The sequence below is a fragment of the Budorcas taxicolor genome, chromosome 1 (genome assembly GCF_023091745.1).
Source record: "Budorcas taxicolor isolate Tak-1 chromosome 1, Takin1.1, whole genome shotgun sequence".
NCBI classification, from domain to species: Eukaryota; Metazoa; Chordata; class Mammalia; order Artiodactyla; family Bovidae; genus Budorcas; species Budorcas taxicolor.
The window spans coordinates 160,589,961-160,607,464 of NC_068910.1; the positions used below are offsets into that span (position 1 = coordinate 160,589,961).

General features: G+C 41.6%; 1 protein-coding gene across 1 annotated transcript in view; it reads left to right on the top strand.

Annotated features, from left to right (window-relative positions):
• The window catches only part of TNIK (TRAF2 and NCK interacting kinase), a 398,208-nt gene that overhangs the window by 337,204 nt on the left and 43,500 nt on the right, over positions 1–17,504 (top strand). Inside the window, exons 17-21 of the mRNA XM_052645336.1 lie at positions 1,520–1,759; positions 4,169–4,275; positions 13,199–13,362; positions 15,401–15,498; positions 16,488–16,511. Coding sequence (XP_052501296.1) covers positions 1,520–1,759; positions 4,169–4,275; positions 13,199–13,362; positions 15,401–15,498; positions 16,488–16,511 — 633 coding nt within the window. The remainder of the gene's footprint in view (positions 1–1,519; positions 1,760–4,168; positions 4,276–13,198; positions 13,363–15,400; positions 15,499–16,487; positions 16,512–17,504) is intronic.

Below are 17,504 nucleotides of genomic sequence, written 5' to 3' on the forward strand. Positions count from 1 at the left end.
GGTCGCAAAGAGTCAAACACAACTGAGCACACACCTACACAACCTTAATATAAATTTGATTGGTTACAGTTCTGTTCTCCTTGAAGCATACACTTGGCTGAAATGGACTTTGAGAATTTCCTTGGAACTATAGTTAGCAACATTCCAGTCTCCTGAATCAAGAGGGTCTGAAGAGTCTGGGGCAAGGCTGCTCCAGAGATGAGACCTCAAGCGCAGAAGGAACAGGACCAGGCTGGTGGAGGAGGGCTGTGGAGGTGTCCTCTAGCAGTCTGGGCACTGAGATTTCAGACCAGAGAGAGTCTGATAGGTGCCTGGTACAAAGCAAATACTAGATTAATCTTTATTGAAGTAACAGTTTAATTTAGAAAATACTCTAGATGTTTTCCCAGCCAGGATTGATTGACCACCTTCAATATGCCAGGCATGGTGCTAGACTCAGAGAGAAGAAGTCTAACATGGCTCTTGTCTCCTGGGAGCTTCCCTGCACATTGGAGGAGAAGATAGGCTCGCATGAGCATGAACAAGGAAGTGTGAGCGGTGAAGGGTTCTCCAAACTATAGGTGGTCATGATTTGTTTTAAAAAGCTATATTTCTACCTAAAGTCTGCATTTCTTCCCTGCATGAATGATATCAATACCTGCCAAACTGTGAGACTTCCAACTCTAAAAGAAACTCCTAGTGTTGTGAGATGTATAATATCCTAGGTGGTAAGAGCCAGTTCACCAGAAGCAGGATCACATAGCAGTTAGGCTGTTACAACATGGGAACTGGAATGAGGCGTATGTGTAGGTTACAATCCAGTGTCTGGCGCATGTTAGCTGTGAAATCTAGGTTGTCATTTACCTTCTCTATACCTTACATTCTCATGAGTAAAATGAGAAGAATAATTGTGTCCAGCTCATGGTATTTAATGAGTTCATAAGAAGTAAGATGTTGAGAGCAGTTCTTGTTTCACAGAGCACTCTCTGAAGTCCAAGTTAGGAGGTTGAAAGGAGGAAGTTTGTATGATCAGAAGTGCTTGTAAATGTATTGCTGGTCAATAGTTCACTGAAAATCATTATTATCATGACACTTATTTCACTGACTTCTTAACAGTCCCAAGTCCATCATTTAACTCTTTGCCAGCAAGTCTGGTCCAGCCCTCCAGCTCTAAAATAGGAAATTTGGGAGAGCTCTGAAAAGCATGCTGCAAAGAGCTGCTATGGGCTCCATGTGCTCTGGTTCTTTCTCCCTAAAATTTTATCCTCCTTTCTCATGAGATCCTAGTTGATCTGCATTTCCCTGGTGACTCAGACAGTAAAGAATCTGCCTGCAATGCAGGAGACCCAGGTTTGATCCCTGGGTCAGGAAGATCCCCTGGAGAAGGGGATGGCCACTCCAGGAATCACTACCTAGAGAATCCCATGGACAGAGGATCCTGGTGGGCTACAGTCCCTGGGGTCACAAAGAGTCAGACACAAGTGAGCAACTACTACTACTACTTCTAATAATGCTGCTGTGATGTTGGTTTGATGCTTAGATCCCGCATCTGGTAGCAGTGAAATCCCAGGGACCTGCCTTGACCGCCTCCCAGTCGGTGCATGAGCAGCCCACGAAGGGCCTCTCTGGGTTTCAGGAGGCTCTGAATGTGAGCTCTCACCGTGTCGAGATGCCACGCCAGAACTCAGATCCCACCTCTGAAAACCCACCTCTCCCCACTCGCATTGAGAAGTTTGACCGAAGCTCTTGGTTACGACAGGAAGAAGACATTCCACCAAAGGTAACATTACTGGAGTTTTTATCATCATCTCTATCATTGTCATCAATGTTTATTATTACTAACTATTACTGTTATCATTATTACCCCTGTTGCAGACCATTCATAATACCAAAGAACATGATAACACAGCACCATCCCTTCTAGCATTTATACTGGTCCCTCCTCATTCCCAGGCTAAGACTTGGATTGTCATTCATTGTCTCTAATCTCCATTTTCCCCAAAGAAATGGAGGCTCTACGTGAAAGCATATATCCTGTATCCAGAATTAGAACTCCCAACCCCAAGCCTTCCAAATTATTCATTAATACTATCCATCTTGAGAAATAGAATAATACAGATATTCTCACTGATGACTTAATCTATATCTAGACAAACTTAAAATTTCCAGATTAAAAAGTAAAGAATTTGTTTATTTCTATTTTTAAAGCACAGAGTGAAACCACATTTCAGGTGTTCAGAAAATAGTAATGCTCTTAGAATATGTTAGTTGGTTCCACTAAGGAAAGCTAGGCCAGGTTGTACCAAGGATTAAATTGCACTGGCTTGGTTCCATCTGTTTTGTGTTTGCCTATATCAAGCTGTTATACATTCCAAAATGTCCTAACACATGGCTGTGCATCTCACTACAGACAACCTGAAGTATTTCAAAACACTGGAGAAATGTTGCATCAGATTCTTCCTGGTTCAGGATTCCCTTTCTCCTGAACTTAGCTGAGGAGCCAGGACAAATGGAATGTCTCACAGTTTCCATAGATCCATACCATTACTGATTCTAGAAAAGAAAAAAAAAAGTACTTTTTATCCAAATGTTTTCAAATATTTTTCCTATCTTCCTCTCAAAAAAATTTCCATGGTTTTGCAAATGAAATTGGCTGATGACGGCTTTTTTGTTGTTCTTGTCTCGGGGATGGCATTAGGCAAGGTTATTTATGGAGCAAAGTTCAACCTGAAAAACAGGATGGGCAGAGGGGCAGACAGAAATGCTGGGGAGACATTTGAGGTCATTGGTCCATTCTCTTCAAACATGCAAGCACACACTTATTAACTCTGGAAGAAAAACTTTAGATCAATACAAGGGTTTTAGGTTTTAATGATTCATTAGACTCTCTCTACAACTATTTCAGGTGACCAAATACAAAAGGAAAAATAGCAGTAATATTTAACTGAGCAGGTGGGAGCACTGATTTTGGTCATTCTGCATCACTTCACTGACTTATCTTTCTAGGTCTTTATCTTAAAATGTTTTATAATAACCAAGAAAACTTGTATTCATGGTAAATATTCTTTAACGTATTAAGCAATAATATCAAAACAAAGCATAATTTTAAAATATCTAGTACAAAATATCAGATTGGTCAGAAAGTTCGTTCTGTTAGTGGATATATTATTCAATGATGTTCTTGGTGAAAATGAAAAAAAAATTTTCTTAGTTTTACTTTTAGAACCAAATGAACTTTTTGGCCAACCCAATATAAATCCACTTTAAAAGGACCTCCAAAAAAGAAACATCAAAGCACCTGAAGAATGTTTAGCCCACCTAGCTGTCACATTTTCGTTTCCTGGTCACTTTTCATAAAGTAAATTTCTCCTCTCCCCTCATGTTGAAACTCCTTTGGTGCGCTTAACAGTATTCAATTTCATTAGAAAATGTTTTATAAAATGAGGCATACTTGAATTTACCTAAGTCCCTTGACCAATAAGCTAATGATACAATTTCCTACTGTAGTTCACAGTCTAACTGGTACTCACATAGTTTTTTGAAGACCTTCCAGCAGTTTCATTATTAATCCTATTTTTTAAATTACATTTGCAAATTGACCTCTGGAATCACAGTGTTAGGAGTTTATTTTGAATTAGCAGTTGCAACTTGGTTAGCAAGTGGAAATATTTAGGACCTATTCCAGTCATTTCTCAGCTCACTGAGCTTATGTCCCAAGTTCTAGTCTGATACCCTAGTTTCTCACCAGATTTCATAGTTTCCTCATCTGTTTATCAGTTGTGCTGTGAGTTAAAAATGGAACTCTATTTATCTGGATGACTGTCATCAGATGCAGTTTCCAATGGCCAACTGAGTTCATGATACCCCAAAGAAATTTCTGGTGTCCACCACTCTTGTGCACACAAAGGAAGGCAATTATTTTAGCCCTGTACATCAAAGTAATTCACTTGCTGTGTTTCTAAATTTGTTTTTAACATTGAAGGCAGTACTCATTAATAGTTGCTAAAATGTGCCTCATTGCCTTTGATTTTGTTTAGGAAGTTAAGTATTTCTTTGAGATGTTTCTTTCCTGTTTCTGATCATTCCATGTCTCCTGGCAGATCCTAGGAAAGGAATAGGCTGCATTTCAGGCAGTACCACATGGAAGTTATTTTATGGAAAATATTTCTGAATTCCGGTTTCCTTTCAGGTGCCTCAAAGAACAACTTCTATATCCCCAGCATTAGCAAGAAAGAATTCTCCTGGAAATGGTAGTGCTCTGGGACCCAGATTAGGATCTCAACCCATCAGAGCAAGGTAAGGGAAGGAAGATGGGTAAGGTGAAGGGAAGAGCCCCACCTACCGTTGTCATTACTGCTTTCCTAAAATACTATCTTTGTTCTTTTTTCACTTCTAAGGCATGTTGACTGGCCACCTTGGACTGTAAATTTTGGTGGGCCAGAGGCAAGTCTTTTATTTCTTCAGTAGCCTTTCACAGAAACCAGTGTATAATGTGGGCTCATGAATGGATGAGTAAATGAATCACGGAATCAATGCAGAAGCCAGTCTGGCTTACCTTATTTGGCAGGTTTTCAAATGTGGGAGTAAAACTACAAATAAAGTCTGGGTGTGGTACCCCTGACCATTAACCTCGGAGACCTTTTGATGAAGCCAGCCAAACAAAGTGGCCTGATCTGAGATGATTTTTAGCATCAGGTCAAGAAACGTGCCCTGTGGCTCTGTGGTGACCTAAATAGAAAGGAAATCCAAGGAAGACAGTATATATGCGTATATGTGTGACTGATGCACTTTGCTAGACAGTAGAAATTAACACAACATTGTAAAGCAACTATACTCCAATTTACACGTGTACACCCGTGTCGGATCCATGTCAATGTATGGCAGAACCACCACAATATTGTAAAGTAATTAGCCTCCAATTAAAATAAATAAATTTATATTAAAAAATAAAAATAATAAATTTTAAAAAGAAAGAAATGTGCCCTGAGGACTATTGAGACAGTAGAAAGTAATTAGCTAAGAGGACTTCCCTGGTGGTACAGTGGTTAAGAATCAGCCTGCCAATGCAGGGGACACAGGTTCAGTGCCATACCTCATCTGGAAAGATTCCACATGCCTTGGGGCAACTAAACCCATGCACCACAACTACTGAAGCCTGCAGGCCTAGAGCCCATGCTCCACAACAAGAGAAGCCAGCACAGTGAGAAGCCCGTGCTCGCCACAACTAGAAAGAGCCCCTGCAAAGCAATGAAGACCCAACACAGCCAAAAAGAAAGAAAGAAAGAAAGAAAATAATTGGCAAAGAAGTGCCATAGTGACCAGCTGCAGAGCTGTCCTAGTTTGGCAAATTGCAAAAGGACCAGTTCTCATGAGGAAGTCATCTCTGGCATTGTGGAGTGTCACTGAAATACAGTGATGCTCTTTGTTCTTCTGGAATTTTTTACCAACCATGTATATTCCTACAATCAGGAAGTTGCATCCACCTACTGGTGGGTGTAGAGGTCTGAACAGAAGCTGGAAAATAAACAATATCCTTACAGTATCACAGCAGATTTTATGGGGTAACAGATGCTGTTTGTTGCTGTCGTTCATCAAACTCCCCTCACATGTTTCATGAGTACACTCCTTTTTAGGATCAGCTGAAATAGCAAATGGCCTCTGTTGAGACTATAAAAAGGAACTTGGGGGTACTGTTTAATTCTTCATTGTGTTCATATGAGGACAGTCTCCTGCTAGTCAAAGAAAGAGAGACTGGAAATGAAGGTTATGACTATTTGTACAGATCCTAAAATATGGAATGGTTTTGATCATAAGGCTTTCATTTTTCTCTTCATATGAAAAGCCTTAGGAAGGAGTCAGTCTGTAAATAAGACAGAACTGTACTAAGAACATTCACCTCTGGAGGGCAAAGAAGCTAGCTCATTCTGAGTGGAGTTGCCAGTTGCAGAAGCTCTGAATTTTTTTTTGTCCAGCAGCTTGTCAGGTTCACACCGAGCCGGTGTTGTGAGCAGGGCTGAGGACCCCTGCTGTGGACTGTGACCAGGGAGCGAAAGGAATGTGAGGCTGGATTGCCAGCCTGAACTTCACCAGTCCTTCTCTCCAAGCAATAGTAAACCTCCAGTTATCAGGGCTTCTTGCTCCTTTGAACCCTGCCTTCTAGGCTGTGTTCGTGAGATAAGTTGTTTAGAATTTCAGTTTCTGTACATCAAGCATCATTTCAACTTTAAGTCTTTTTCCCTCTATCAACCCAAAAGAAAGAGAACTGTCTTCCTCTAGTCAAATAAAAAGCAGTCCTTTGTTCCCTCTGAGATACTAATTTAATAACATTAAGGCTCCAAAATAACTGATAAGTGGTCGTGCATGCATGCTCAGTTGCTTCAGTTGTGTCCAACTCTTTGCGACCCCATGAACTAGAGCCTGCCAGTCTCCTCTGTCGATGGGATTCTCCAGGCAAGAATACTGGAATGGGTTGCCATGCCCTCCAACAGGGGATCTTCCTGAACCAGAGATCGAATCCAAGCCTCCTGCATTGCAGGTGAATTCTTTACCTGCTGAGCCACCAGGGAAGCCCAATAAATGGTCAGTGGCTTGCAAAACATGTGCTTTTCCCTTGGAACCTCTTAAATGTTGTATTTTGTCCAAAAAAAGGAGATCTTGTGAATACAGCTAACATTTTTCTGCTTACAGAGAATGTAGGGAGGAAATGAACTTAGCAGTAATAATTATTTACCTGCAATGATAATCAAAAGCATTGCAGGGGAGGGGGGATGGAGAATCCCTGTCTCTGCCGTGTAGAACAGTCCTTCTTCTTTCTATCACATATCTCTAAGTGACCAGCACTTAAAAATGTGACACAGACTCTGCAGCTCTAGATTGAACTGCATTTTGAAACGTTTTGGGATTCGGTGTATTTATTGTGCTAGAGACGGCTTTAGATCACCTTTGTTGTATAATAAAACATGCCAAGATGTGGTGGCTTGAAACGGTAACTATTCATGATTTCTCACATTCTATCGGAGAAGGCAATGGCACCCTGCTTCGGTACTCTTGCCTGGAAAATCCCATGGATGGAGGAGCCTGGAAGGCTGCAGTCCATGGGGTCGCTAAGAGTCAGACACGACTGAGCGGCTTCACTTTCACTTTTCACTTTCCTGCATTGGAGAAGGAAATGGCAACCCACTCCAGTGTTCTTGCCTGGAGAATCTCAGGGACGAGGGAGCCTGGTGGGCTGCCGTCTATGGGGTCGCACAGAGTCAGACACAACTGAAGTGACTTAGCAGCAGCATATGTGTACATATGTTGCCTCCCTCCCTCCCCTCTCCGTCATCACAGACCACGGAGCTGGGCTCCCCGTGCTGTGTGGCAGCTTCCCACTGGCTGTGTGTTTTGCACATGGTAGTGTCTATCGAAGTGAAGTCTCTCAGTCGTGTCCGACTCAGCAACCCCATGGTCTGTAGCCTACCAGGCTCCTCAGTCCACGGAATTTTCCAGGCAAGAGTACTGGAGTGGGATGCCATTTCCTTCTCCAGGGCATCTTCCCAGCCCAGGGATCGAACCGAGGTCTCCCGCACTGCAGGCATACGCTTTACCATTTGAGCCACCAGGGAAGCCCGTAGTGTCTATATATTTTAGCGCTGCTCCTTATTTCAGCCCACCCTTCCTTCTCCCCTCCCCCATGTCCACATAACATGTCCATCCTCTACATCTGCATCTCTATTCCTACCCTGAAAATAGGTTCACCTGCACCATTTCTCTAGATTCCATGCATACTTGTTAATATACAATCTGTGTTTTTCTCTTTTTGACCTACTTCACTTTGTATAACAGACTCTAGGTCCATCCACATCAGGACAGATGATCCAGTTTTGTTCCTGTTTATAGCTGAGTCATATTCCCTTGTATATATGTACCATATCTTCTTTACCTGTTCATCTGTTGATGGACATTTAGGTTGCTTCCATGTCCCGGCTGTTGCAAATACAAGCACTTTTGAAGCTTTCGCTTCCATCATCTTTGCTAATGATGTGATCCACCAATGGCTGGGCGGTAGCGGGGCGGTGGATTACTGTGATAGGACAGAGATTGTCCTATTTTCTGTTGGTTGTAATAAAGTCCTTATAGATTTATTGGTACCATTTGTCAGATAACTGCCCATCCATAAAGCCATGAAAAGATTGCTTTTAAATAGTGTGCCCTTTGCATTACCATGTGGACTCCCAAATGCCTTATACTGTCAAGGTGAGCTGGTGAGTTTAAATTATGATTTGATTTGTTCATTTTTTAAATTTCTGTTTTAAAACCTCCCATGCACTTTAACATTTAACTTTGATTCATGTGTTCTTTTAAAACAAATTAAAATTTGATTAAGTGAATACATTCAGAATATGAAAAATTTTCAGTTAATCCAATAATACCCAGTCAAAGCCCAATGACTGAATGTTTAATTTCAAAAAGAATAATTCTCTGGCCTATCCCAAACCTATCTGCTTATGGCTGGTTTGTTCTCATTGGCTATGTCATCAGAGAACAAAGGAAAATGAATGTAGCCAGGCAGCCAGTTAATTATAGACTTGGCCCAAATATTTGGGCCAAGAAATCACTTTGTAATCTTAATTTTTTGTTTTGACTTTTTTATATGATTCAAATAAATGGAATAATTTTCTTTTTACTGTGTGTTTTATAAACCAAACATCATTGTCTGCAGTATGCCAAATGTCTGAACTAAAAGTTAGCATTTAAAGAAATCCATATGAATGTTTTCAAGTTTTTACATATTTGGATCTGAATAGGATCAGTTGATACATAAAAAACACAGGAAACCTATTATTTCATGGAATTGTTCTGAAATTGATCCCTCTAAAGAGCATTTATCTCAGGCACCTTGGCCCCAAGCCCAGATCAGGTGACACCATAGTAAGGAAGAGAGGAACATGGCAGTGTGACATTTTCTCAAAACAGTCATATTTTACCAAAAAAAAAAAAAAATAATAAGGTAGGAAAGACATTTAGAAATTTTCCCTATTTCTATGTGTGATTACATAGAAACTAAACACTTCCTTCAGACTCCAGCAGCAAAAATAGCAACCTATTAAGATCAGTACCCACACTGGTTAGCTCCAGTGGGGGGATGGGGGGGACAGACTTGTGCTAATGAAGCCCAGATCAGGGGTTTCATGCTCATGGGATCCAATTAGCTTCACACCAAGAGAGGCCTGAGCCCCAGTCAGAGATGCAGGCTCATTCCAGCTGGTTCTGCTGATGCCCTGGCACCTCTGTCATCCCAGGGCAGCCCTGGCCCAGGTCTTATCGTCTAACGTGGCTGCAGCCTCCTCCCTGGTCAGCCTGCCTCTGTCCTGACCAGTCATTCATAAGCCGGCCCTGGGAGGCCCGTGTTTTCTGCCTGGCTTTAAGAGAATTGCTATAGAAGCTTCCCATTTCTTTTGATAATCCACTATCCCAGGGTTTCCTACACAGACGTGGTACTCAGCCAGGATGGGGTCGTCTTTATACCAAGGAGCCCCAGGAAAACTCAGGTCCGTGTCTTTGCTCAGACTGTTCCCCTAGCCTTGCTGCTAACCCCCTGAAGTTTAATCAAGTCGTTTCTCTTTCCCAGCACCACCACCAACCACTCCAGGCTGCACTGCACTGCACTCCCCAGACTCTGCTACCATTCACAGATGCTCGCACAGCATGTAGAGTTTTGCCTTGCTGGCTACGGTCTCCACTGCATGTCTCATTGCTAGGATTATGTTGTAACTTGACGGTCTGTCCTGTGACCTGGACTCTCCTCCATCCCTCATGGTCTCACAAAGGCAGGTGTTTAATGAAAGGTTTTGGCTAACTGATCAAAGAAGTGCTGCATTCGAGCAAAGAGCTGGATCCTCAGAGCTCACAGAACTCCATTCTCCCAATAGTTGTTTTTTTTTTTTTTCATACAAAGAACACTGCGTCTCTACAAAATGAGAACAGCCACCAAGAAACCTTAACCTAACGTGTAATTTAAAAAAAATTTTTTTAGGACTTATTAATTATACATAAATAATTCCTGACCACTACTGTTTAATGAAAGAGAACAGTAGGGAAGAAGTTATTATTTAGGAATTTAAATAGGATTATTTTTTGGAAAAAAATGAAAAATTAGAAATGTGAGATATTGCAGAATTAGCATTCATTTATTGTGCTACTCTATTTAGAATATTATATTAGATATACTATAGATATTTAGATATCTAAATATTATTATAGATGATCTAATAATATCTAATTATTATCTAGATAATAATTAGATATTCTGCAAATAGGAGGGAGGTTTTTTCTTTTATGGATCCAAATCTATCTCTATCAATTAAATGCTAATTACTACCCAAAGGAGTGCCATAAAAATACCAAGAATTTTTAAAGTCTTCCTGAAGTTTACCGAGACTTTATTCTGCAGTCAATTTTTACTGCTAGGTTGACTTAGCCACCCCTTTACTGTAAAAAAAATTGAAAGGTGAATATTGTCAAAAAATCTACATTTATATTATCAAAATTAATAAATCATGAAGATAGAGTTATATTTACATTTTCCAGAATCACCAGCCATCTCTTCCACTAACTCAATGTTTAAGAATTTTTGTAATTCAGCCAAATATTTTTGTTTTCAGAAAGAAATTATTTGGTTTAGACTTCACGTTCACTTTTCACTTTCATGCATTGGAGAAGGAAATGGCAACCCACTCCAGTGTTCTTGCCTGGAGAATCCCAGGGCTGCCGTCTGTGGGGTCGCACAGTCGGACACGACTGAAGAGATTTAGCAGCAGCAGCAGCAGCAGCAGCTGCCATAACTGCTATTTTGTGGCCAGATTTTCACGGGCCAAACTGCAAGTGTCTCAAGGGAAGGGGCCATATTATTTTCACATTTACATGTGAAGCATCTGACACCCAACACAACACAGAGTGCCTGGTTCCCACTTGATACTCTTAAAATGGGCAGAGAAAAATGAAAGCATAGTATTACATTTTAATGTGATAGCTCACTGCATGAAAATAATAGCACTGTGATGACTCTGTTAGTGAAATTCTGTTTGGGGAACTGAAGACAATGCAATCATGGAGGAGCCTGTTTCTCCCTCGGCAGGTGGATGGCAGTGGATAGGATCTTTGAATTTCAGATCTCACCAAATCACCACTTAGGCCCAGCAGTACAGAAGTCTAGAGGAAAAAATGGAGAGGTCTATGGCTTATAAATTTGAAAGGAAGAGCTTAGAAGAAACTTGGAAAATACTGCTTCTTTTTATAACAAAATCCTAAAATCCTCTCAGTCTCCTCCCACCACCACTGCTTAGTGGCCTCCTCGCCTCTGCAGCCCTGTGGTCACCAAAAGTGGCCTTGGAGTCCGCTTCATGTTCCCATATTGCCCCGCGCTCACTGCAGGCACAGCATGAGCAAAGACTGCTATATGTGCCTGGCGACACTGGCAGAGGGCACGAGCTGGATCTTGTTCATTACTGTATCTCAAAGGTCTGACCCAGTGCCCAGTATAGACCAGCTGAGTGAATGAATAAATGCACTATTTTGGGAGTAGTAAAGATGTGAGAGTGAATAATAGAGTAGCGTTTATAACCAGTGGGGGCTTTTAGCCTGCCAATAGATGAACACTGTTCTTGGGTTTAGCACTTAATAATTATTTTCAAACATTCTTCCCTTTGGTAATAGCCAAGGTATATAAAGATTTCCTGCAAGAAATTTAAAAATGCAAAGATACCACTAGCTATGTGAGCTGAGAACTTAGGTAATTCACAGAAGAGGAATTCTGAATAACAAATAAATGTGAATAAAAATTATTCTATCCCAACAGTAATTTTTTAAAACTGCATTAAAACAGCAAAATATAATTTTTTGCAAGTTAGTTAGCTGTTCATGATAAAGACTGGTAAGAATTCAATGAGATGGATAGTCTCATACACTGTAGTGAAAACCTGCTGTATGTTTATATGTTCACATATATATATGTGCACATGCATACCCCAGTTCATGCCCCTCCACCCAAGAATTCCAATTCCAGGAGAGATGTGACTGAACATTTGTTTGCCTCTAAATGTTTATTTCAGTATTATGTGTCCCAGCGATATATTGGAAGCACCTAATAACAGAAGAATGATTGAACTAATTCACCTATATAATGGACTACTATACAGCTATTATTGTTTTTAGAAGTGTTAGAAGCTGCTCAAAAGGCAAAGGGGGAAAAAAGCAATATGCAAAATTGAATATACAGTGTGCTTCCATACATACAAAAGAAAAAAGACTAGAAACGGACTTCCTTGGTTGTCCAGTGGTTAAGAATCTGACTGCCAATACAGGGGACACAAGTTTGAGCCCTGGTCTGGGAAGAGCCCACTTGCCACGGGGCACCTAAACCTTTGAGCTACAACTCACTGAAGCCCACTCTCCCTGGAGTCTGTGCTCTGCAACTAGAGAAAGCCCACAGGCAGCAACAAAGACCCAGTGCAGGCAAAAATAAATAAATATTTTTTTTTCTAAGACTAGAAGATAATATATCGTCCAGTAAAATACAGTTGAATGTCTCTTGATTCAGAGATGGCATGCATTGCTCCCTTGTTTTCATCTTTTCATATTCTCTACTGTTTTACAATACGGAGAAGGCAATGGCAACCCACTCCAGTACTCTTTCCTGGAAAATCCCATGGACGGAGGAGCCTGGAAAGCTGCAGTCCATGGGATCGCTGAGGGTCGGACACGACTGAGCGACTTCACTTTTGCTTTTCACTTTAATGCATTAGAGAAGGAAATGGCAACCCACTCCAGTGTTCTTGCCTGGAGAATCCCAGGGACGGGGCAGCCTGGTGGGCTGCCGTCTATGGGGTCGCACAGAGTCGGACACGACTGAAGTGACTTAGCAGTAGCAGTTTTACAATGAGCATAGGAAAAGGGGTTTCAAAGCCAGCCTCCTTTGAAGATTCACCATTTCAGAGCTAATATGTTTGATGTGAGATGACCCAAGAGTTGGGTCAAGAATTCATCCTGTCCAGATGCGGAATCTGGCCAGGAGCTCCACAGAAGACAGCATGACTGTCATTAACATTGACCCCTTTAATGCAAGGTCACATAGGCACTGTCTTCATCCCTTTGTACTGGGGGCGGGACTGGACTACACTTGTGTCTACCAGTGGCCAGTTCTTGAGAATGTAAGCCCTGTGCATCGCTGTCCCTACAGCAACCCCGACCTCCGGAGAACCGAGCCCGTCTTGGAGAGCTCCTTGCAGAGGACCAGCAGTGGCAGTTCTTCCAGCTCCAGCACCCCCAGCTCCCAGCCCAGCTCCCAAGGCGGCTCTCAGCCTGGGTCACAAGCAGGATCCAGCGAGCGGACCCGGGTTCGAGGTAAAGCTTTCCCCTACCTTTCCAGGAGGGCTTCTCTGGACAAGGAATCAGATTACTTCCTGACTTCTGTGACTCATGGTCCTGGTGTGGCCACCACTATGTGATGCCAAGAAGCCCCTTAACTCCACTTGGGTTCAGTCTCCTTAGGGCAGTGGTCCACCATCCCAGTCACGTGTGTGACATCAGTGTGGACCCAATCCTTTCTAATTGCAGATACCAGAATTCTTCAGGGAGATTGCAGAATAGTGGTCTCATTTGAAAATGTAGTCATCAGACAGCTCAATTTCCATTTCTGTTTGATTGCTTAGTTAGAGTTCCACGACCCACAAGTATCCTCTTCCCCTTGTGTCAACATTGTTCAGAATACAAGGTATTTCTCAAACTAAACGTTAATAAAGGCTAAATGTAGGATAAATATGCCCTGGAGAGAAGATATAAAATCTCTGACTTAAAAAAATATACTTGACCCTTCTGGTTATTCCTATTAGTGAGGTAAAAATTAGCCTCTCTGACCATTTAATTCAAGTCATCCTTCATTGTTTAGCTTTCAATAATGAGGAAACTCGTGAAAAACATTAATGTGTCCAGCTAATTATACATGACAACCTATTGTTTCTAGCTAATCAAAATGTACTCTTTCTGCATAAACCTTCTTCAGAAGATAATTTTGCTTCCAAGTAATGAAGGCTGGGATTTTTTTAAGTGCAATTTGAAAACACTTAATACTCTGCCTGATGGAAAGCACCAGTTCTTTACTCTTTCTTAGCCTCTTTAATAGACACAATCATTCTTTACCTCCTAATTTTTTTTTTTAAGTAAACTCACTGTATGTCTATTTTGAAAAGGTGAATGTCAGACACACTGTGCCTTGTCTCTGAACTGGGGCGGGGACTGGCCTGCAGCTGCCTCTTCTTACAATCTTCTGACATCCATGACAACCCAGAACTGTGGAGGCTTCTGTTGCTTTGATCCAGATATAGACTTACTAACTTTAGAAAAGTGCCATTCTCTTAGCTTTTTTTCTGTTCATATAAAATAAAATAATATGTTTCATTAGAGCAAATGCTAAAGAAAATCCAAACTTAAGCATATCATTTTAATTGTCTGATCTGGTTCAGGTTTAATTCTTAACTTCTTCCCTTGACCTCTAGTTCTTCTGGTAAAAAGCTAGTGTGTCCTACCCTGCTATGTCCCTACCCAGGAAAAACCACTCTGAAGCCAAACCAAAGAGTATTTCCCACCTGAGATTGCTTCTTCTCTAACCTGTAAGCTCATAAATCAGAGAGATGCTCCTCACTCTGTAGCAGCCCTCCCCCAACCCTTGCGCTATTCCAGGGCACATCCCCTTTATCACCAAACTCTCCTTCCCTCCCTCACCTCATTCTTTCTTCCTTAAAGGACCCAGACAACTAGCTCATCCTCCCCTCTGCCCATTTAAAAATCATTCCCCTAAGTAAAACAAGTTTCTCTTTTTCCACAGCATTTCATCAAAAACACTTATCCTGATGGGTAAGTGGTAAAAGAAAAAAATCAAACATGGAATAACTCAGACGCTGGTTTACCATGATAATTGAGAATAGGATTTTGAGAAATCAGACAGAATACCAGCTCTGCCAACAATTTCAGTGTGACCTTGGGCTAGTTGTGTTACTTCTCTGTGTTCAACTGTGAAATAGGAAACCAGTGCCAGGCCACTGGGTTACAGCAAGGATTCAGTGAGACAATTGACATTAAAAGGTGTTTGACCCTAACCATGGCACGGCATTGGTGCTCCGTAAATGGTGGCGGCTTGCTAGTTTTTCCTTTTTTTTTTTTTTTTTAGTTTTTCCTATTGTTCCTAGTGACTTCCAGGTGACAAGCCTAAATGTATATGGCTGCTTTTGTTTGCCGGAACATTTACTGTTTTTTCACAGATGTGCTTGAGGATTTGTCTGGCTGAGTGAGCTGTCCGCTGAGTCATCGCAAGGATGACTCACCAGAGAACTCCAGCACCTTCTGATGGTCATTATCTTTCTTGGCCCTCTGTTCTTTCCTCTAGCCAACAGTAAGTCGGAAGGATCACCTGTGCTCCCCCATGAGCCCTCCAAGGTGAAACCAGAAGAATCCAGGGAAATTACCCGACCAAGTCGCCCAGCTGTGAGTGCTTTTTTCTCAGAAGAGTTTTGAGCTCTTTTCATTCACCAGAGAACCCACAGGGTAAAGTAGGGGATGCGCTCATGACTCTGAAACAAAAATTGTTAAATTTATTAAGAACAGGTGCTAGAAGCATCTGGAAGGAAGTCATACCTGATTAGGAAAGAACTGAGCTGATTCAGGATTGCTTTCCTACCTTTGGATATTTTGCTGATCATTAGCACTATGTTTGGAGAAGGAAATGGCAACCCACTCCAGTATTCTTGCCTGGAGAATCCCAGGGATGGGGGAGCCTGGTGGGCTGCCATCTATAGGATCACACAGAGTCCGACACGACTGAAGTGACTTAGCAGCAGCAGCACTATGTTAGAAAACAAAACAGGAAGAGAAATAACTCCTATTATTCCATGATTTCTACTCAGCAGCTTTGGCAAAGAGGTGTTGAAACTAGCAGTTGAGAATATTTGGGCACTTTCTGTGGATTTCTCTGAAATATTCTGGCCTTTCCTCCACATTATTTTCCATATGAATTAATATTGCAACGTTTCTGCTGCTCTGGGACTGTGTTGTCTGGACCAAAACTTGATAAGCATGATCTCATAGAGGACCTGACAACCTGAAATCTAGCTTCACTGCTGTAACACAGCAGACCAGATAGCCTTAAAGAAATAAAAAAGAGCTTGGAGGCTGAAATTTCAAAGTTGGAAATTAATTTGGGATGACTTACTCTCCACTTGTTTTATCTGAATTTTTCAAGAGTCTTTTCTGTGAAATGAATGTGAAGATAGTTTGTTTTTTTCACCTTTAAAAGTAAGGAAGTACAGTGAGGGCAGCAATGAAGGGAACTGACACCGTTCTGGGCAGAGGTTCTCCTTCCCCTTGCCTTTATCAGTTGTGTACTAACCATTCCCGTTTTGTGTTTAACCTGCTGCCTTTCTTCTCGTCTTTTCCCCTCCCGTGGATTCTTCTGGATTGGGTTCCTCTTATCTCAGAGCTATAAGAAAGCTATAGATGAGGTTAGTATTATCTTTTCTTGGTCATGCTTTTACAAGATGTGAATATAAACTGACTTCCTGAGGTTGATATTCAGAAAGGTGGCCAATGGGATCTCAGTTTAAACTTCATTCCTTCAGAGTGATCTGCTGGGAGGACAATCCCTCCCACAAAAGCCAGCCTGAGTGCCTCTGACACCATTTAAACCTCCAGAGACCTTCCTCCTAAAGCCAGAATGTCACATTTCCAGTGTTCCAGTCTGGCTGAAGATATGCATTAGTGCTTTGATATCGGCAGTTTCTCATTCTAGTATCTTCTGGTAGCAAATCCTGAGCTCTTCACCTATACTCGCCAGCCTGGCTAGGGGATGGTGGTTTTACTAACAGAAAAAAGAGACATCTTTTTCTAGGGCCGTCCAAATTTATAGAGTGTGATTTGTGAACAAGGAGTCACTGGGTATTGTTAGATTAATTTTGTGGGACATTAACTACAGCATCAGCAGCAACATCAACTTTGGTTAATGAATCCTGACCAGTTAAGTAATTTTATTTCCTTATCGGTGGAGACATTTTTCCATTAGAAAAATATATGGTCTTGCCGCTCTTAGGTAGCTCGCTAAGAAGGGTGACTGCCTCACTGCTCTTTGTCAGGCCTGCATGAATACAACGTAGTGGAGTTGTTTTGGAAGAGACAGGCCTTCTGCAGAGTCTAATTGCATGAAATCTGAAGACTAGCATTATGGCTTTCAGGCTGAACTCTGCTGAGCACCATTTTTGTGAAATGACATGGAAAAAGCACTGGCTTTGGGGTCAGCGAGCTGCATTCAAATTCTGGCTCCCGCAATAAATAACTGGTGGGGCCAATCTCACAAACTCTCTGGGTCACAGTTTCCTCATCTGTTCAGTGGGAATAAAAGCACCTGCCTTGCCTCACTCACAAGATTGTTTAGGTTCCCGCAAGATCGTGTGTGTTCGAGAGCATTTTCTGAAGTGTGAAATGCTATGTAAAGGCAAGGC